The 20983-nt window shown below is 44.9% G+C and overlaps 1 protein-coding gene across 13 annotated transcripts in view; it reads left to right on the plus strand.

Annotated features, from left to right (window-relative positions):
- Positions 1-1036: 1036 nt before the first annotated feature.
- The window catches only part of LOC115933002 (leucine-rich repeat-containing protein 37A3-like), a 39361-nt gene continuing 19414 nt past the window's right edge, over positions 1037-20983 (plus strand). For 2 of the 13 annotated variants that reach the window (XM_055387840.2, XM_055387842.2), the window contains exons 1-5: positions 6553-10260; positions 12311-12382; positions 15182-15253; positions 18052-18123; positions 18772-18852. In XM_055387840.2, coding sequence (XP_055243815.2) covers positions 7649-10260; positions 12311-12382; positions 15182-15253; positions 18052-18123; positions 18772-18852 — 2909 coding nt within the window. In that variant the 5' untranslated portion in view covers positions 6553-7648. The other 11 variants (XM_055387839.2, XM_063705816.1, XM_063705815.1 and 8 more) reach the window with 10 other exon arrangements.

Here is a 20983-nt window from a genome sequence, read left to right on the forward strand (position 1 = left end):
GACGCAGGGAGGAGATCCGGCCGGCTTTGGGCTCCAGCCAGGGGTCCGCGGAGACTATGGTCTCCGAAGGCCTTAGACGCGGGGCATTTCGCGAGCTGCGCGTCTCTCTCAACCGCGCCACCGCGCCCGGAGTCCAGCCGCGCTGCGCTGCGCCCAGCCCCGGCGCCCCAGGCTCTCCGCCCCCGACTCAATGCTCCCGCGCTCCCCCTAGCGGCCGCTGCGCCACCTCGCCCCGTCCCAGGCTTGTAGGCTGCTCAGCTCACGTGACCGCGCTCCGTTAACGGAAGAAACAAGATGGCGGCTGGAGGTGATCCGCAGTGGGGCCCCAGCCATTCGGATTGAGCCTTCTCCCTCCAACCGCTTCCGCAGGCCGGGCCCCTCCTGCCCTGCCCCTCTGGCCTCCCCACCCGGTCCCGGCCGCCCCAGGCTCTCCGCCCCCGACTCAATGCTCCCGCGCTCCCCCTAGCGGCCGCTGCGCCACTTCGCCCCGTCCCAGGCTCGTAGGCTGCTCAGCTCACGTGACCGCGCTCCGGTAACGGAAGAAACAAGATGGCGGCTGAAGGCGATCCGCAGTGGGGCCCCAGCCATTCGGATTGAGACTTCTCCCTCCAACCGCTTCCGCAGGCCGGGCCCCTCCTGCCCTGCCCTTCTGGCCTCCCCACCCGGCGCCGGCCGCCCCCACTGCGCCCATTGCGCCCGCCCCTTCCCGGCCGCTTTCCCTTCTCCCTCCGCCTCGGCTCCAACATGAGGGGCCGGCGGGGCAGGCCGACCAATCAGCCCGCGGCTCCCTCTGCGGAGCGCTGCGCCCCAGCCCCGCCGCCGCTGCCGCTGCCCACGTCCGGACCCGTCCGGGGTTCCGCTCGCGGCAACGCGGTAGCAGCCGGGGCAGGTGGGCCGCCGCCAGGCTGAGGTGGCGCCCAAGACGCGCCTGAGCTCGCCCAGGATGGGCAGCAGTAGCCGGAGAAAGCCGCCGGCCCCACCCCAGCACCAGCGCCCCGGCCGGGGGGAAGCGGGGGCAGCCACCTGGCCCGGACGGCTGCGGTCCGGAGGGCCGTCAACAAAGTGGTGTAGGAGGACGCCAGTTACTGCACGGAAAGCAGCGTCAGGAGCCATAGTACCTACAGCAGCACTCCAGGTACCCACTCAGCCCAGTTGCTGCAGACTCCTTCCCCACCTTCTCTGCCCTCCCCCTTTGCTCACTCGTGTGCTGTGCATCCTGCTCCGATCTCCCCCCAACCCCGCCGACCCCCAGAGGGGAAATGCGAGGGCACATCAAGTGGCAAAAAACCAGATTTATAGGAGGAAAGAGGCGCGTTGTTCAAAATGGAGACTGCATTGTTGCAGTTTGCAGGCCACACTCGCTCTCTCTTCCCGCCTCCCGCCAACCTCCTCTTTTTCCTCCTCAGAATTTGTACCGGTGTGGTGTCTCCACCGGGCAAGATTGAAACTTGGGCAAACACATATCCATTGCTTTCATTTTTTCCCCTTGTTTTGGTAGTTTTCTGGAATGAAAGAAGCCTCTTGTTTTGCAAACCTCTTTTCATTTCTAATGTGGTTCCTTTCAGATTTTTATTATATATCTGTTCCTTAAAAGGGAATTAAGGATTTGGACAGATTGTGTGCCACAATCTGTTTTCACACCCCTAGCTGTGGTTTTAAAATTATGTTAAGGAAACGGATCATTTGGGTTAGTAGGGGAACCTTATCTGGTCTTGTGTGTTTGTTTTTATTCTTCGAGTGCTAACGAGCCCGTGCAACAGTTTCTGGTAAATGGCTGATTAAAAAGCAAAGCAGAAAGCCAAACAAGACCCAACCAAATTTGGTAATTCATCTGATTCAAAATTGTTTTGGTTAAATCAAAAATTTACAAGACCGCAGGAACGCGCGTCTTGACTCATTTGATCGCTTTGCCTTGCTTGGGAAATGCAGGTTCGTGTCACCTGTTGCAGAAGATGTGTAGTTGATCATCTAGGCATAATTGCCTAAGATGAACTTTTGGCCCAATTTCTAAGTCACACAGCGTCAGTATCAGATTTATTACACAACGACTTATTCTTTTCACTCTATTTCTGAGGAAAAAGCCCTCCCGAAATCCGTAATGAATTTCTCCATGGTAACCCCTCTTCTGTTTACACACAGAAAAGTTTCTCTAGGCTGGTGCTGAGATGCATTTTGTTAACCACCCCGCCCCGCCCAAAGGCTGCTTTGTATTAAATACGTAGTTGCAGTGTACTAAATTGTGAAATTAACATAACCGAAGCAACAACCGGCAAGACTTGTCCTTTATAATTTTGCAAATCTAGATTAATTAAATTAGAATCTGGTTTTAAAATCATTTTAAAAATAAAGTTTATGAGGAAGTATTTGTGAGGAAAAAGGACCCTTTTTTCCTTGAAGTGAGGTGTGTCATGTCTTTCTCAGAGAGACTAGGGTAGTAGAAGTGGTTAAATTGAAAAGTTTCTGTTTTTTAATAAATGCTTAAATACTTATTGGAGAAGTAGGGTAGTATTATATTAAGCCAAATGTAAACCCACGTAGGTTGTCCTAACATAAACTGAAAAAAGGTAATTTCTTTTGCCCGATGGTCAGAATCCTCGCCAGACTTGCCCTGGGAGGCTGGCTGGAGAATGAAGGGAATGAATCAAATGTCAGATATTTATGTCTTATATGTAAAAAGGAGTACATGTAAATTCTTGCCAACTTAATTTTAGTGCTTTTTTTTTTTTTTTTAAGGAGTCTTGCTGTGTCGCCTAGGCTGGAGTGCAATGGCGCAATCTTGGCTCACTGCAACCTTCACCTCCCGGACTCAAGTGATTCTCCTGCCTCAGGCTCCCCAGCAGCTGGGATTACAGGCGCCCACCAGCGCGCCTGGCTAATGTTTGTATTTTTAGTAGAGATGGGGTTTTACCATGTTGGCCAGGCTGCTCTCGAACTCCTGACCTCATGATCCGCCCACCTCAGCTTCCCAAAGTGCTGGGACTAAAGGCGTGAGCCACCGTGCCTGGCCTAGCACATCTTTTATAGTAATAATTTTTACCTTAAGAAATCACATGTTGGTCTTTGTACCCAGAGCCGGTAATTGAAACATGGAGACTGGATTGCATACACCCCTGGAGGAAGTTTTTTCTGGTTAGACAGAGCTGAGACATTTTGGCAGGGCAGTTCAGCTAACTTTAAGTCGTATTTGAAGGCCTAGCAAATAATATTTAGGATTGATGGCTGTGCATATGCTGACTTAAATTACAATTTGTAGCTAGGTGTTCTTTAAAAAAATGTGTTTACTTTTGATACTTTTGTGACATTTTGTTTTTCTTTTTTTGAGAAGGAGTTTTGCTTTTGGTGCCCAGGCTGGAGTGCAATGGTAGAATCTCGATCTTGGCTCAATGCAACCTCTGCCTCCCAAGTTCAAGCAATTCTCCTGCCTCAGCCTCCCAAGTAGCTGAGATTACAGGCATGCACCACCACGCCTGGCTAATTTTGTATTTTTAGTAGAGACGGGGTTTCTCCACGTTGGTCAGGCTGGTCTCAAACTCCCGACCTCAGGCGATACGTCTGCCTCAGCCTCCCAAGGTGCTGGGCCTACAAGCGTGAGCCACCATGCCCGGCCTGACATTTTGTTTTTCTTAATGACACCTGTAGCCTACTGTGTGTCTACTTGTCCTATCCTTATATGAGATTATTAACTCTGTAGAGATAGGTATTTAGCTTATTCCCTCTGCAGCTCCTGTAAGTGTTTTGCACATAGCAAGTGCTCATCAAAGATTGGTTGGATAAATTATTGTTAGTAGATGAGAACTTGTAGTACATGAAGTTTCGATAATTCTACAGTGGATGTCATAACCCCTAAATATTTTGGATTTAGGAAACTAAAAATTGTCCTAATTGGTTTTTTGTTGTTGTTGTTCTTTTCTAATTGGATTTTGATGGACAATTTGATCAGTGAATGTCTCGCTCTGTTGCCCAGGGTGGAGTGCAATGGCACGCACGATCTTGGCTCACCGCAACCTCCACCTCCCGGGTTCAAGCAATTCTCCTGCCTCAGCCTCCTGAGTAGTTGGGACTACAGGTGCACGCTGCCACGCCCAGCTAATTTTTTGTATCTTAGTAGAGATGGGGTTTCACCGTGTTGCCCACGCTGTTCTTGAACTCCTGAACTCAGGCAATCCGCCCGCCTCAGCCTCCCAAAGTGCTAGGATTACAGGCATGAGCCGCCTGGCCCAGTGAATGTTTTTCATTGCAAGAGTTACTTTGTTTTTGAGTTGCTATTTCATATTGCTTGCCAGGCATTTTCCTTTATTGGCTGTGATGTTAATTTGGATGTTTTACCTTTTGCAACGCATTATTTCTTAAGATTATGGTAAAATGGATGTGAGTTTTTTTTTTCCTTATTTCTTCTAAAAACAAAATGGAGTACATGTGCAAATGGTGGCACATGCCTGTAATCCCAGCTACTCGGGAGGCTGAGGCAGGAGAATCGCTTGGACCCGGGAAGCAGAGGTTCCAGTAAGCCAAGATCACACCATTGCACTCCATCCTGGGCAACAAGAGTGAAACTCCATCTCAAAAAACAAACAGGCCAGGCGCTGTGGCTCACACCTGTAATCCCAGCACTTTGGGAGGCCGAGGTGGGTGGATCATGAGGTCAGGAGTTCAAGACCAGCCTGGCCAATATGGTGAAACCCTGTCTCTACTAAAAATACAAAAATTGGCTGGGTGTGGTGGTGGGCACCTGTAATCCCAGCTACTTGGGAAACTGAGGCATGAAAACCACTTGAACCCAGGAGGCGGAGGTTGCAGTGAGCCGAGATCATGCCACTGCATTCCAGCCTGGGTGACAGAGCAAGACACTCTCTCGAGGAAAAAAAAAAAAAAAACAACTCAAGGGTTGGATAACATTGCCAGTATAACCATAATTCAAAACAAGCAGCAGAATTTGGAGGATAATTTGTTTAATTCTCAGGAAAATGTGAAACTCTGAAACTGCTTTTTGAGTGCAGGGTATTTCCGGGGCTTTTCCTAAAGTCTTGACCCTTGGCTCTGACCCCTTATTTGAAGTTTGGAGAGCAGAACCGAGGATTGTATTACTACAGTTGTGGACACAGGAGAGGGGTTAGTCTTCCCCCCGCTCCAGGAGTAAGGGATGCTGGGCTGCTCGAACACAGGCCTTGTTAGAACTCCCTTCAAACAGGATCCCAGAGATATGGGGAGAAGGTAACTGGCCTTAAGAATGATTGCGCTACAGCTTTTGAAAACTATAATGCCTTTCAAATATGGCTTATTGCTTGGATCTCAATATCTCCCACATATCTTGGGTGGAATATTTTGCTGAAGATCTTTCTGTCAATCATTTACAATCATGTGCTGCAAAATGAAGTTTGGGTCAACAGTAGACCACATATATGATGGTGGTTCCGTAAGCGTATAATGGAGCTATCCCTATATAGGTATACCATTTTTATCTTTTTTTTTTTTTTTTTTTTTTTTTGAGATGGAGTCTCACTCTTTTGTCCAGGCTGGAGTGCAGTGGTATGATCCCAGCTCATTGCAACCTCCACCTCCCAGGTTCAAGTGATTCTCCTACCTCAGCCTCCTGAGTAGCTGGGATTATAGACACGCGTCACCACACTCAGCTAATTTTTGTATTTTTAGTAGAGATGGGGTTTCACCATGTTGGCCAGGCTGGTCTTGAACTCCTGAGCTCAAGTGATCCACCCACCTTGGCGTCCCAAAGTGCTGGGATTACAGGCATGAGCCACTGCGCCCAGGCCCCATTTTTATCTTTTACACAGTATTTTAACTATATATTTTCCATGTTTACATACACAAATACCTGCCATTCTGTGACAGTTGCCTTTAGTATTCAGTACAGTAACATACATTACAGGTTTGTAGCCTAGGAGTCCTAAGCCATACCGTGTACCCTAGGTATGGTGGCTACACCACCTAGGTTTGTGTAAGTATACGCTATGATGTTAGCACAATGGTGAAATCACCTAGTGACACATTTCTCAAGCTCCTCACGTGGCAAGCAATGCATGACTGCATATGAAAGCTCTTAAATAGGGATTGTTTCTAAATTAATCTCAAAACAGTCATTATTTACTATTTATGGAATTTTTTTTAAAAAAAGGAGCAAAAGTATCATTTCAGTGGGAACTTAACTTGGGGCTACAGTGTTTTATTTAACTTTTACCCCAAAGTTGCAAAGTGTTTTGAAATTTTTCCCTGTAAAATAATTATTTTAATTCAATTTAAATAAAACCCACCAAGGAGACTTCAAGCTTTAAGAAGTCTAGCTTCCTGTGAAATGTGAGAGGAAGTCAGCACTCATTTCAGAAATCTGATTATAACAATAGCTCCATCCCTAAATGAGGTGAATCTTGGAATCTCTTCCATTTTATTTTATTTTATTTTTTTGAGATGGAGTTTCTCTCTTGTTGCCCAGGCTGAAGTGCAATGTTGCGATCTTGGCTCACTGCAACCTCTGCCTGCCAGGTTCAAGCGATTCTCCTGCTTTGGCCTCCTGAGTAGCTGGGATTGCAGGTATGCACCACCACACCTGGCTAATTTTGTATTTTTAGTAGAGACGGAGTTTCACCATGTTGGTCAGGCTGGTCTCGAACTTCTGACCTCAGTGATCCCCCCACCTCGGCCTCCCAAAGTTCTGGGATTATGGGTGTGAGCCACCACACCCGGCCCCCCTTCAATTTTAAAGCCATCACTATGCACCCTATGCCTATGCCAGGCACTGGAAGAAGATGAAGCACCTTCTTGGAGTTTACATGCTGGTAATTATGCCAGACAGTAATAAAATAGGTAAGAACGGCTGTGGGGGGAAGTCAGCTGGGTTCTAGTTACAGTCACATTTCAGGAAATTATTTAACATGCTGACTTTAACAACCTAAGCCTCTTCTCCATGTGTGCACACAGGGTAGATCTCTGAACACAGGTGACCCTAGAAGTGCTGTAACTTCTAGGGTAATGGCTGTGTTGAGTCAAGGCAGGATGACAGTTCAGCCTCCTCACAGGCTAGTGCAAAGGGCTCTTCACTCGGATTAAAACCTTCTCTCCCAGACCAAATTGCCAACTCCCAACACCCCTCCTACAGAAAATTTGGAGTCCTCGCTTATTCCCTGGCAGCCCCTACCTAATAGGGTGGTGAATTAATTATCAAACATGTGACAGTTTAGCGAAAATGGCAACACTTTGGAATAAATGACTGTAATGTGCATCCTGGTGCCCATTTTGCAGGTCAGTTGCTCTCCCTGGAAGGAAGAGTGTTCTCGGATTTCACCTTAAAGGAGGAAGGCTGCCAGAACTGAACTAGCACTTCTGAATATCCTGAGGCGAGGTCCGGTGACTTCCTTGGGAAGCTCTGCCGCGCCCCCACCCCACCCTACCCCTCCCTACCCCACCACAGCAGGCGCTGGAGTCCTGGGACCACCAGGGTCTGAGGCCCAAGTCCTTCCTCACTAAGGGGAGGAGAGGGGTGTTCCGGCAGGGCAGGATGGGAAGGCGTGCTTGGGCGGGATTGTGACATAAGAGTGCCCTGGTGACATAGAGCAGATCTGTGGCATAAATAAAGGTGTCATAAAGACAGGGCGGGACTCACGCTTATAAGGGGCACGAGCGTCTCGGAGCTGCCAGAATGACTTCCGCTCAGTGCCCGGCACTAGCGTGTGTCATGTCCCGGCTGCGTTTCTGGGGCCCATGGCCCCTCCTTTTGTGGCAACTATTGTGGCTACTTGTCAAGGAGGCTCAGCCTCTGGAGTGGGTCAAGGACCCGCTCCAGCTGACCTCTAACCCCCTGGGGCCGCCTGAGCCCTGGTCTTCCCACTCCTCCCATTTCCCACGGGAATCTCCCCATGTGCCTACTCTCCCGGCAGACCCGTGGGACTTCGATCACCTGGGGCCCTCTGCTTCCTCAGAGATGCCAGCCCCACCCCAGGAATCGACTGAAAATTTGGTTCCATTCCTGGACACCTGGGATTCAGCTGGAGAGCTGCCCCTGGAGCCAGAGCAGTTCTTGGCTTCACAGCAGGATTTAAAGGACAAGCTGAGTCCACAGGAAAGGCTCCCTGTTTCGCCCAAGAAGCTGAAGAAAGATCCAGCTCGGCGTTGGAGCCTTGCTGAGATTATTGGAATTATACGCCAATTATCCACACCTCAGAGTCAGAAACAGAACTTGCAGCATGAATATTCCAGCACGGATACACCGTATCCGGGTAGCCTGCCTCCAGAACTCCGGGTGAAGTCAGATGAGCCTCCAGGGCCCTCTGAGCAAGTTGGACCTTCTCAATTCCATCTAGAGCCTGAAACTGAAAATCCAGAGACCCTTGAAGACATCCAGTCCTCTTCACTCCAGCAAGAAGCCCCAGCACAGCTTCCACAGCTCCCTGAGGAGGAAGAACCTTCTTCAATGCAGCAGGAGGCCCCAGCTCTGCCTCCAGAGTCCTCTATGGAGAGTCTAACTCTACCAAATCATGAGGTGACCGTTCAACCTCCAGGTGAGGATCAAGCTCATTATCACTCGCCCAACATTACAGTTAAACCTGCAGATGTGGAGGTTACCATAACTTCAGAGCCTACCAATGAGACAGAATCTTCCCAAGCCCAGCAGGAGGCCCCAATTCGGTTTCCAGAGGAGGTGGAACCTTCTGCAACCCAACAGGAGGCCCCAATTGAGCCTCCAGTTCCTCCTATGGAGCGTGAACTTTCCATCAGTGAGCAGCAGCAGCCAGTTCAGCCTTCTGAGTCTTCTGGGGAGGTCGAATCTTCTCCGACCCAGCAGGAGACCCCAGGTCAGCCTCCAGAACATCATGAAGTCACAGTTTCACCTCCAGGTCACCATCAAACTCATCATTTAGATTCACCCAATGTCTCTGTGAAGCCTCCAGACGTGCAGCTCACCATAGCAGCAGAGCCTAGTGCAGAGGTGGGAACTTCTCTAGTCCACCAGGAGGCTACAGCTCAGCTCTCAGGGTCAGGTAATGATGTAGAACCTCCCGCCATCCAGCACGGGGGCCCACCTCTGCTTCCAGAGTCATCGGAAGAAGCTGGACCTTTAGCAGTTCAACAGGAGACTTCATTTCAATCTCCGGAACCTATTAATAATGAGAACCCCTCTCCAACCCAGCAGGAGGCTGCAGCTGAGCATCCACAGACCGCTGAGGAGGGTGAGTCTTCCCTAACCCATCAGGAGGCCCCAGCTCAGACTCCAGAGTTCCCTAATGTAGTTGTAGCTCAACCTCCAGAGCATTCACACCTGACTCAAGCCACAGTTCAACCTTTGGATCTGGGGTTTACCATCACTCCAGAATCCATGACAGAGGTTGAACTTTCTCCAACCATGAAGGAGACCCCAACTCAGCCTCCTAAGAAAGTTGTACCCCAACTTCGAGTATATCAAGGGGTAACAAATCCAACACCAGGTCAGGATCAAGCTCAGCATCCAGTGTCACCCAGCGTTACAGTTCAACTTTTGGACCTGGGACTTACCATCACTCCAGAACCCACTACGGAGGTTGGACATTCTACACCCCCGAAGAGGACTATAGTTTCTCCAAAGCATCCTGAGGTGACACTTCCACATCCAGACCAGGTTCAGACTCAGCATTCACACCTGACTCGAGCCACAGTTCAACCTTTGGACCTGGGGTTTACCATCACTCCAAAATCCATGACAGAAGTTGAACCTTCTACAGCCCTGATGACTACAGCTCCTCCTCCAGGACACCCTGAGGTGACACTTCCACCTTCAGACAAGGGTCAGGCTCAGCATTCACACCTGACTCAAGCCACCGTTCAACCTCTGGACCTGGAGCTTACCATAACTACAAAACCTACTACAGAGGTTAAACCGTCTCCAACCACGGAGGAGACCTCAACTCAGCCTCCAGACCTAGGGCTTGCCATAACTCCAGAGCCCACTACAGAGATTGGACATTCTACAGCCCTGGAGAAGACTACAGCTCCTCATCCAGATCAGCTTCAGACTCTGCATCAAAAACTGACTGAAGTCACAGGTCCACCTACTGAGCTAGAACCTACTCAGGATTCACTGGTGCAGTCTGAAAGTTACATCCAAGATAAGGCTTTAGCTGCACCAGAGGAACACAAGGCCTCCACAAGCACCAACATATGTGAGCTCTGTACCTGCGGAGATGAGATGTTGTCATGTATTGATCTCAACCCAGAGCAGAGGCTCCGCCAAGTGCCTGTGCCAGAGCCCAACACCCACAATGGCACCTTCACCATCTTGTAAGAATCACTTTTCCTCAATTGTCCTCTGTGTCCTGCCTGACATGGCAGCCTTTTCCTGGAGGCCTTCCTGGGCCTTCTTTATCTCCCCAAGCCATATGGACAACTGACTTTCTGCTTTCACCTTTGCTTGTCAACTCTCCCTTCTCCTCATTCTCTTTTAATGTTAGGCCCCTTCTCCAGTCTTTTCCTTTTACTCTGGTCTTTAGCTCGTTTTCGTATCCATTTTTATTTAGCCCCATCACATCATTGCTTAACCGCTGCTCTCCTCCCATTTTCGCTTCACCCTCTTTACAGCAGCCTGTCCCTCTCCCGATCTCAGTGATGATGCTCTAAGTGGTTAAGAGTTGATTCCGGAGCCAGGCTGCCTGGGTTTGAACCCAGATCTATTTATTAGCTTGGTGACCCAGAGCAAGTGATTCTGCCTGTGACTCAATTTCCTCACCTTTAAACTGAGGATCATGCTAGTTAGCATTTCATAGGATTGTTGTGAAATTTAGGTGAGTGAATATATGAAACACTTCATCAGTGCTTAGCATATGTAGGAGAGATGGCTGTTCACATGATTATTCAGTCCTTTAGTTTTGTCCAGAACTCATCTTTGTCCCTAGCTTTCTATATGTAGAACTAGTTTTATGTCACACCCAGGGCCAAGTATGCTACTGTCTCCAGAACACGAAAATGATAGGAGGGAAGAGGCTGGGTGTGGTGGCTCACGCCTGTAATCCCAGCACTTTGGGAGGCCGAGGCGGGTGGATCACGAGGTCAGGAGATCAAGACCATCCTGGCTAACATGGTGAAACCCCATCTCTACTAAAAATACAGAAAAAAATTAGCCAGGCATGGTGGTGGGTGCCTGGAGTCCCAGCTACTCGGGAGGCTGAGGCAGGAGAATGGCGTGAACCTGGGAGGCAGAGCTTGCAGTGAGCCGAGATTGCACCACTGCACTCCAGCCTGGGCGACAGAGCAAGACTCCATCTCAAAAAAAAAAAAAAAAAAAATGATAGGAGGGAAGAAAGAGAATAGGCATAAAAAGGGAGGTATATATAATTAAGTACTAAAAGATAATGCAGACCATTGGTGCTAGAATTTGCCAGAATCTGTGATCCTTGAGGTGTGGAGATGCTACATGGGTAAGCTAAAACTTTACTTGGGTCTTAAAGAGTAGCTATAATTTGTTAAACAGAAGAAAAATGGGAGTACAGTCTAGGCAAACGCATGGCTACAGGTATGGTTGGAATTTAGTAGACCAATGTGGCTACAAAGAATTAGGTGAGGGAGCAATGAAGATACGATTCTGTACAACCTTGATTATCAGCTATAGGAGTTTGAAAGTTACACAATGAGGTATGGAAAGCCATTGAAAGTTTCCAAGCAAGAGAGATTACATGATCAAAACAGGAAGATTATTTTATTTTGTTTTTTGCATTATGTGCAAGTGTAGACATGCAGAGGATTGTTTTAGAATCCATATGTAAAGTGTCCAAAAGGAAAAGCTTAATTCAGGGAGACAAAATAGAAAGGTCTAGCAAAATCTAGGAGTGAAGTGTGAAGGGGCCAAATCAGATCAGTTGTAATAGGAGTGGAAAGAAAAAGCCTAGGATGTTTCAACCGAGGGCACTGGGCCAAAGCTTTGGTGTTACCTGGCATAGGGTTTCTTTCTTCTCATTTGTTGATAATGATAAGCTTTTGCCCATATTTCTGTGGAATTATTTACCATTTTGGTACTGATGTGTAGAAGTCTGTTTAGACACATAAGTGCTTTTAGATAAAATACTTAACATTCAAAGTAATTAACTGGCATCATCTGTCCAAGAGATGGGATGGATAAGAAGTTAAGCTTCCAGGAGATGCCTCATCATTTGTGCCAGTGACCCCGCATAATTTCTTGATGAATTGTGCAAACTGGGAAGCTGATAGCTCTGGAAATGAGAAAGCAGGTGTTATTTTCTGTTTCTGAATATCCCCAACAAGGTTGCAATGATTCTTTTACTTATCGTGTTCATTGTTTTCATACCTATTCAAGGATATAAACTGTGTTTCTTCACAGAAATTTCCAAGGAAACTATATTTCTTACATTGATGTAAATGTATGGAAAGCATACAGTTGGACCGAGAAACTGTGAGTATATTCTCTCCAAATATGACAAAAAGCTAACTGCATTGTAAGATCCTTCTTGGTCCAGAATTTTGAGGTCGGTACCTCTGAGGAAAGATATTTCTCCTCCATGCCCCAAATCAACCACTGTTGATTGCAATCGTATGGTTATTTTAAAATTAAATTTGGTAGGCTCTCTTTAAAATAAGAGGCAATTTAAATTTATTTTTTATCATACAAATAGTACATGGTTATATTCCTTTTTGTTCTCTTTTTTTTTTTTTTTTTTTTTTTTTTTTTTCAGAGACAGGGTCTTACTTTGTCCTCTGGGCTGCAGTGCAGTGGCACAATCACAGCTCACTACAGCCTTCACCTCCCAGGCCCAAGTGATCCTCTCACCTCAGCCTCCCCAGTAGCTGGGACCGCAGGTGCATGCCACCACACCCACCTAATTTTGTATTTTTTGTAGAGACAGGGTCTTCCTATGCTGCTTAGGCTGGTCTTGAACTCCTGGGCTCAAGTGATCCTCCCACCTTGGCCTCTTAAGGTGTTCCTATTACAGGCATGAGCCACCACCCGCAGCCCATGATTCCATTTTTAATGTATAAAAATGCAATAACAGATACAACAAAAACTCTCCTTGTGCCCTACTCCCTCATCCCTGAAGTAATGCTACTCTGCATTTAGTATACATGCTTCCAGACTTTTCCTCATTTACCTACATACATATTTACATAAAGCAAAATGGATTTGTGGTTTTAAAATTTTTTCTTCACATAAAGGGTAACATCTTGCAACTTGATTCTTTCACTTCATGATATGCCTTAGATTTCTTTCCTTCCCAGTACTTAGAGGGTCACCCCATTCATTTAAACTCCTGCATAATCCGTAGTATGGATGCATCATGGTTTATTTAATAATTCCCCCATTGATGAATGTTTAGATTATGCTTAGTTTACTTGTTACATGCATTGCTGCAATGAAATCCCTGTACATGCTTCTTTGTGAACATGTGCAAGTATTCCTGTAGCATAGATATCTGGAAATGGAATTCTTGGGGTGAAGACTATGTAGATATAAAATTTTAATTGCCTTCAAAAATTTTGTGCCAACTTACTCTATTGTCAGCAGAATATGACAGCATTCATTTCCCGACACCTTTTCACCGCTGGGTATTCTCCAACTTTTTGCTGAAGTTATGGATGAATAAAAGGGATTCCATCTAAATGTGAATTTTTCTGATTACTCATGAATTTAATTTAATATCTTTATATGTTTATTGAACATTTGTGTTTCTTCTCTGAGTTTTCTGGCCTTTGTTCATTTTCCTGTTGAATTGTTTTATCATTTTCTTACTGATTTATAGAAGGAATTGGTTTAGACACATAAGTGATTTTGAAAAAAATGCTTACATTCAAAGTAACTGAGATTTTTCACAACAGTTTGTGTGTCACATCATTATTTCAATGTATATAGACAAGCCACGATGAGTTCTAAATTAAAAATAAACATATGCTAGGCGCGGTGGCTCACGCCTTTAATCCCAGCACCTTGGGAGGTAGGCGGATCACCTGAGGTCAGGAGTTTGAGACCAGCCTGGCCGATAGGGCGAAACCCCGTCTCTACTAAAAATACAAAAAATAGCCAGGCATGGTGGTGGGTGCCTGTAATCCCATCTACTTGGGAAGCTGAGGCAGGAGAATTGCTTTATTTATTTTTTCAGATGGAATTTTGTTCTTGTTGCCCAGGCTGGAGTGCAATGGTGCGATCTTGGCTCACTGCAACCTCCACCTCCCGGGTTCAAGCGATTCTCCTGCCTCACCCTCCTGGGTAGCTGGAATTACAGGTGCCCTCCATCACACCCAGCTAATTTTTATATTTTTAGTAGAGACAGGGTTTCACCATGTTGGTCAGGCTGGTCTCAAACTCATGACCGTGGGTGATTCACCCACCTTGGCTTTCCGGAGTGCTGGGATTACAGGCATGAGCCACCACGCCAGGCCAGAACTACATTTTAAAAACAAGAAAATTATTACAAAGGTCAGGATAGTGGTTACCTATTAGGGTTAGAGAGAGGGATATGATTGGAAAGGGGCACACTGGGGCTTCTGGCATGCTAGCAATGATCTTTTGTAACGATGTTTACATGGGTATCTGCTTCATAATTATTAAACTGAATATTTGGCCAGGTGAGGTGGCTCATGTCTGCAGTCACAGCACTTTGGGAAGCAGACACAGGAGGATCACTTGAGCCAGGAGTTTGAGACCAGTCTGGGAACAGAGTGAGACCCTGTCTCAAAAATTAAATTAAATTAAATATAAACAACATTTATGTTATGTGCACTTTATGCACATTATAGTTCTCCAATTTTTTTGATGGGGGGAAAAAGGTTGAATGGCTTCACTTGCAGCCGTGATATGGTTCCATGTGGGGCTTTCATAATTAGGTTTGGGAAAAGAGAGGAGGAAATGGAGGTTCTGCTGATCTTGGTGCCACCCAGAGTTGGATTCTAAAAGGGATTTTGTGATCTAGAGAGGAGGCATGAAATAATAGAATTTGGTGGGAAGAAACCCACTCTTCAAGGGGTGTGCTTGAGTGTGTGTGTGTGTGTGTGTGTGTGTGTGTGTGTGTGTTTGTGGTGGTGGTGGAGAGAGATGGACACAAAAAGGAAAATATAAGAAAAGGTTTGAATGAAAGCAGAGCAGATCCCACCATCTTGAAGTGACCATGACCCAGCTTTCCTCCACATGCAGGAGATGCTTCTGTGTAGCAAATAGTTGTAGTTTGCATTTTAATCTAAAAATAACTTCTTCATTTTCCAGAATTCTCAGAGAAAATACCTTGACTGAATTACACAAGGATTCATTTGAAGGCCTGCTATCCCTCCAGTATTTGTAAGTTAGTTAATTATATTTATGAGTTTTTAGTCATATTATCTGTAAAATGAATAAGGGGTTCAAATTAGATAATTTCTCAGATTTCTTCGAGCAATAAAATTCTGCAATTCTGTAAGTTTGTATAGGGTCTCAGCCCATCTCTAGCATTAGCTGCCTCCTGTGCATTTTCAGTTTTTAAGTTATATAGACAAAATACAGACAAAAAAATTTCACATGGTAAGAAAATCTGAGCAGTGACTGACACCCATATGAACCTTGTTTTATAAGGGTTCACATATCATTCTTTTTCTATTCAGTCTACAACCAATAGATCCAATGTAATCTGTGGTCTATTTTTAAATAGCCCATTAAGTTAAGAATGGTTTTTGCATTTTTAAAGGGACTGTGAAAGAAAAAGAAAAGAAACAAAGAAATATGCGAGAGATCATATGTGGCCCACAAAACCTAAAATATTTACTGTCTGACCTTCACCAAAAAAAATTTCAAAAAGTTGGTTTAGTAGGATGAAAGGAACTAAAGTTAACTTCAGATGGTTGCCTAAAGGAGAAGAAAATGGAGACCACCTGCATTCATTTGAACATCATTAATCCAGAATTTTTTGGTAATTTAATCGGAATTAAATTAACATTTAAATATTAAAAATAGCTGAATTATATCAATAATATTATCAAGAATATTAAGCTACCAAGAGAATAGACTGGTATTAAGGATTTCATTTCAGGAATTGTTATATTAAAACAGATGTTTAAAATGATGGTTAACTGGTAGAGCTAGAAATGTTTACACTAAGAAGCACATCAGAAATGCCCCTAACTCTTCACTGATTACAAAATAACGATCGCCCCAGCCCTGTTACCGGAAAGGGATCCCTGTATTTCTGTCTGTTTAGAGACAAGAAGATACTATGTTCATTGCTATGAAAGCTTGATTCTTACCCTTTGTCCATGGAGGTGTGTATGTCATTAATCCTTATTAAGCTCATTAGTGATGCTCTTTTGCAAACAGATTCTTTCAAATATAGAAGGCTTAAGGAAAGTGGGTGTAAAGACCCTCAGGTGGATGCCAAAGTGCTACAGAGACCATGAAATAATAAAACATTTCCTTTAAAATAGTTATTTTCCTTCTACTCACTCCCCCAGCTATTCATTTATTTTACAAATATTTGAGTTTGCTTTATTTCCATGTGTCAGTTTTAAACATGGTGGGCAATGCAGGTGAGCAAGACCTAGTCCATGCTTTCAGGGAGTTTATGCTCAGAAGAAATGGGATAAAAAATAACTACATTAAGAAGAAATGGATGTAGGCACTAGGAGGGATAAATTGTTTCTGGAACATAGAAGAGGAAAAAATGCCTTCAATTTGGACCCAGGAGGATGTTACTAGAACAATGCCATTTGAATAGGACTTTGAAGGGCCATTGTGTAACAGCAGACGGACATCTTGGGGAAAATACTCTAAACTTGCAAAAGGAAAATGGGAGGGCAAAACACAGGAAAGTATTCAAGGAATGCCGTGAGTACCCGTAGAGTACAAGAAGGGAGAGTAGGAAAATGGAGCCAGATCTTCTAGGGCTTTCAATGCCAAGCTGAGGAGCCGACATGGGGAACCGTATTACCACAGCAGCGCTGTAAGGTAGATCTGCATCACAGTCGTTGAGAGGGCACGTTAGAACTCAGTTCTGGACTCCACCCTCGTAGTTAACTGATTCAGTTGGTCTAGAGTGGGACCAAGAATTTGCATCTTCAGTAATTTCCCAGGAGATGCTGGTCTTTGCAAGCCACTTCTGGAGAGTTTATATGATGACTGTGTGCAGGATAGTTTAGGAAGGGAGAGACTAGAGATGGAGACATCAGCCAGACAATGTTACACCATCCAGGTAAAGAGGGAGGGACAAACTCCATCACTGTATAACTGAAGAAATTTTTTTTATGAAATATTAAAGCAATACAAAACCAAAAATGAATTTCTATTAATATGATAGAAATTAATTCTATTAATATGATTTGAATTAGTTCAAAGTTATGTATTAGGTAAAGGGGTAGCTTCCTTTCAAATGATGTGAAAGGATGTCTTTTATTTCTTCTGATATTGAACTGGCTTAGGAAAACAGACCTAAACTAAGAAGGTGTAGAAATGTGAGACTTGTTTGTTTGTTTGTTTGTTTGTTTGAGACGGAATCTCGCTCTGTCGCCCAGGCTGGAGTGCAGTGGTGCAATCTTGGCTCACTGCAAGGTCCGCCTCCTGGGTTCATGCCATTCTCTTGCCTCAGCCTCCTGAGCAGCTAGGACTACAGGCACGTGCCACTAGGCCCGGCTAATTTTTTATTTTTTTTGTAGAGACGGGGTTTCACCGTGTTAGCCAGGATGGTCTCGGTATCCTGACCTCAGGATCTGCCAGCCTCGGCCTCCGAAAATGCTGGATTATAGGCCTGAGCCACCGCACCCGGCCCGACTATTTTTTTTAATATTAGAAATTGTGTATATAGAGATAAAATCTTTGAGCTCATAATCTAAGATTTGATGACACTACAAAAGGGCATCTAATCAAGTCTACTGCTCTCAGGAAAAATTATTTCCAAAGTCTATTATGTTGTATATTTATTAAAACCATGAAGGTGAGACTCTAGGAGAGGTATGGGCAGGGTTAGGGGCTCTGGAAAGTTCAAATACAAGTCCAAACGTTTAGAGTTGAGATGAAAAATAGGTATTCAGTATTATTCTAAACTTTTGCTGTTATTCATACCAATCGATATTTAATAACTAATCAAGGCAATATTTTCGTTTTCCTTTTCCTAGAGATTTATCCTGCAATAAAATACAGTCTATTGAAAGACATACATTTGAACCACTACCATTTTTGAAGTTTATGTAAGTTACAAATATAACTTGATTACATTTGGAATTTTTATAAAAGTTAATTATAAACCTTTTTGCTATTCTTGAAATATGATTAAAATTTTACCAGTAGAAAGCTACTAAAATTATACAGCAAATCCTTTTTGTCTCTAGCAAGGATTATTGTGAGAATTATTACACAGATCTTAGTGAATCATCAGAGAGCAGTGGTTCTCAGGTGGTGTGATTTTGCACTCATGTGGCATTTGGTAATGTCCGGAGACAGTTTTGGTTGACAAAACTGTAGGTGTGCTCCTGGCATCTGGTGGGCAAAGGCCAGAGATGCTGCTAAACATCCTTCAAGGTATAAGACAAACCCCCATGGCAAAGAGTTATATAGTCCAAAATGTTGATGGCACTGAAGTTGTGAAATCCTGTTCTAGAGAAATAAAGATCACTTAACACAGGTATTTACTGAGCATTCACTGTTTTGTATCTAATGCACCACATGTGCAGTGTTAAAGTATAAATCATAAGCCAGTATCTTCCACAGTGAGATTTCCTTAGTGCGTAGAGAAAGGATTGAGGTTATGTTCCATCCTATATGAATTAGAATCATGGCAAATGATAAATGTTCTGAAATAATTATTTTTTTCTTTGGCTTGTGTCTTTTTTTTTTAGAAATCTTAGTTGCAATGTAATTACAGAACTCAGCTTTGGAACATTTCAGGCCTGGCACGGAATGCAGTTTTTACATAAGTTGTAAGTGAAATAGAAGATGAATACATGTAAACAACTATTTATGTACAAAAACTCATACAATTATTGGGTAGCTGGGTATAAGCCCATTATCAACTCTGAAAAGCGTGTCTTAAGATCCATTCATTTTTCTCAAATGGGGAAGCTAAGGTACAAAGAGGCCAAGAGACTTATGTAGCTTATATATGACCTCCTCTGCTTGTCCTAGTTCTGACCTATAGCATGGGCAAGAAAAGGCATCAAAGAAGTGACCCTCAAATTAGCCTTGTTGCTGGGCGGGGTGGCTCAGACCTGTAATCCCAGAACTTTGGGAGCCAAGGTGGGTGGATCACCCGAGGTCAGGAATTCAACACCAGCCTGGCCAACATAGTGAAACCCTGTCCCTACTATAAATACAAAAAAATTAGCTGGGCGTGGTGGTGCAGTTTTTTGCTCCCTGGAGGACTTTGTGTTAAGCTTCCTTCCTTGCAGCTAAGTGTTGCAGACATTTAAGCAGTTAGAAACTCTGCATATGAGCAGGAATCAAATCCAAAGTTGTAGGGCCAGAATGGTGGCTCATGCCTGTAATCCCAGCACCTTGGGAGGCCAAGGTGGGAGGATCACTGGAGGTCAGGAGTTTGAGACCAGCCTGGCCAACATGGTGAAACCTCATCTCTACTAAAAATACAAAAATCAGCAGGTCATGGTGGCGGGCGCCTGTGATCCTAGCTATCGGGAGGCTGAGGCATGAGAATGGCTTGAACCCGGGAAGTGGAAGTTGCAGTGAGCTGAGATTGTGCCACTACACTCCAACCTCCCCTCCAGGCTGGTCTCGAACTCCTGTGACCTCAGGTGATCCGCCCACCTCAGCCTCCCAAAGTGCTGGGGTTACAGGTGTGAGCCACCATGCCTGGCCAAGATGGTGTTTATGTTAAGCTATTGTGCAAAAAAAAACTTTTGTAAAGAAAATATATCGCTGTATCTTAATTCCATATACTTTCCTGACTACTCTTCTACCATAATTGCAAAAATTCTATGATTTCTCTGTATAACATACCCATCAAATCAGAGTGGGTATATTCAGTGGCCTGAAGGGGACTCAAGGTGAAGATTCTCCTCTACATCTGACTTTAGAAAAGACTTTCCACCTGCCTTGTGGTTCAGAAATCTAGTTTCACACAGTTCATTTCAAGTTAGAGGGAGGCATTCAGGATGTGTCTGGACTAGAGCAGCAGTTTCTGCACATGCTCCCCTCTGTCCTCATTAATTTGCTGATGCATAACTTAGGAAAAGTACACTAAAGGTCTGTTTTTCTTTTGCCCTCACACCAGAGAACCGGCTCATTAGGTCCCTCCACCAAGAGGTTTAGGTAGCATCAATACAAATGTTTTAAACTCACCATCTTTACTAAGCACTTTATACCACTGGGAGTCCCTCATAAAAATCTGGTGGCCGGGAGCGGTGGCTCATGCCTGTAATTCCAGCACTTTGCTGAGGTGGGTGGATCACCTGAGGTCAGGAGTTCAAGACCAGCCTGACCAACATGGTGAAACCTGTCTCTACTAAAAATACAAAAATTAGCTGGGCATGGTGGCAGGCAACTGTAATCCTAGGTACTCAGGAGGCTGAGGCAGGAGAATCACTTGAAACCAGGAGGCGGAGGTTGCAGTGAGCCGAGATGGCACCATTGCACTCCAGCCTGAGGGACAGAGTGAGACTCTGTCTCAAATCATCATCATCATCATCATCATCATCATCATCTAGCCAGCTTCACTACAATTATGTAGACCAGGAAAACACTGGAATCACAGTTGATAAAAATTAATGAATTCACTCAAAAACATTCAGAGTGCCATGTCCATTTGTGCCAGGTACTGTACTAAGTGCTGGGGCTACAAAATCCATCTCAAAGACACACCAAGATGAGGACTTTGTCCCCAGGGGACTTTCATTCCTCAAGGAGGAAGCGGATGCTGATGGGAAAACAAATGAGAGCCATGTGGGGATCTGTACGGCAGGGTGACAAGGAGAGGACAAAGCAGGAATGGGGGCTGGGTTAAGAAAGACTTGAGGAGACACTAACTTGCTTATCTTGAGTTTCTGTGTTCATCTTAAACAACAGAAAAAGGCATTTGCTTCATGGTGATGAAAAAAT

Source organism: Gorilla gorilla, chromosome 4, assembly GCF_029281585.2.
Source record: "Gorilla gorilla gorilla isolate KB3781 chromosome 4, NHGRI_mGorGor1-v2.1_pri, whole genome shotgun sequence".
Taxonomy (NCBI): Eukaryota; Metazoa; Chordata; class Mammalia; order Primates; family Hominidae; genus Gorilla; species Gorilla gorilla.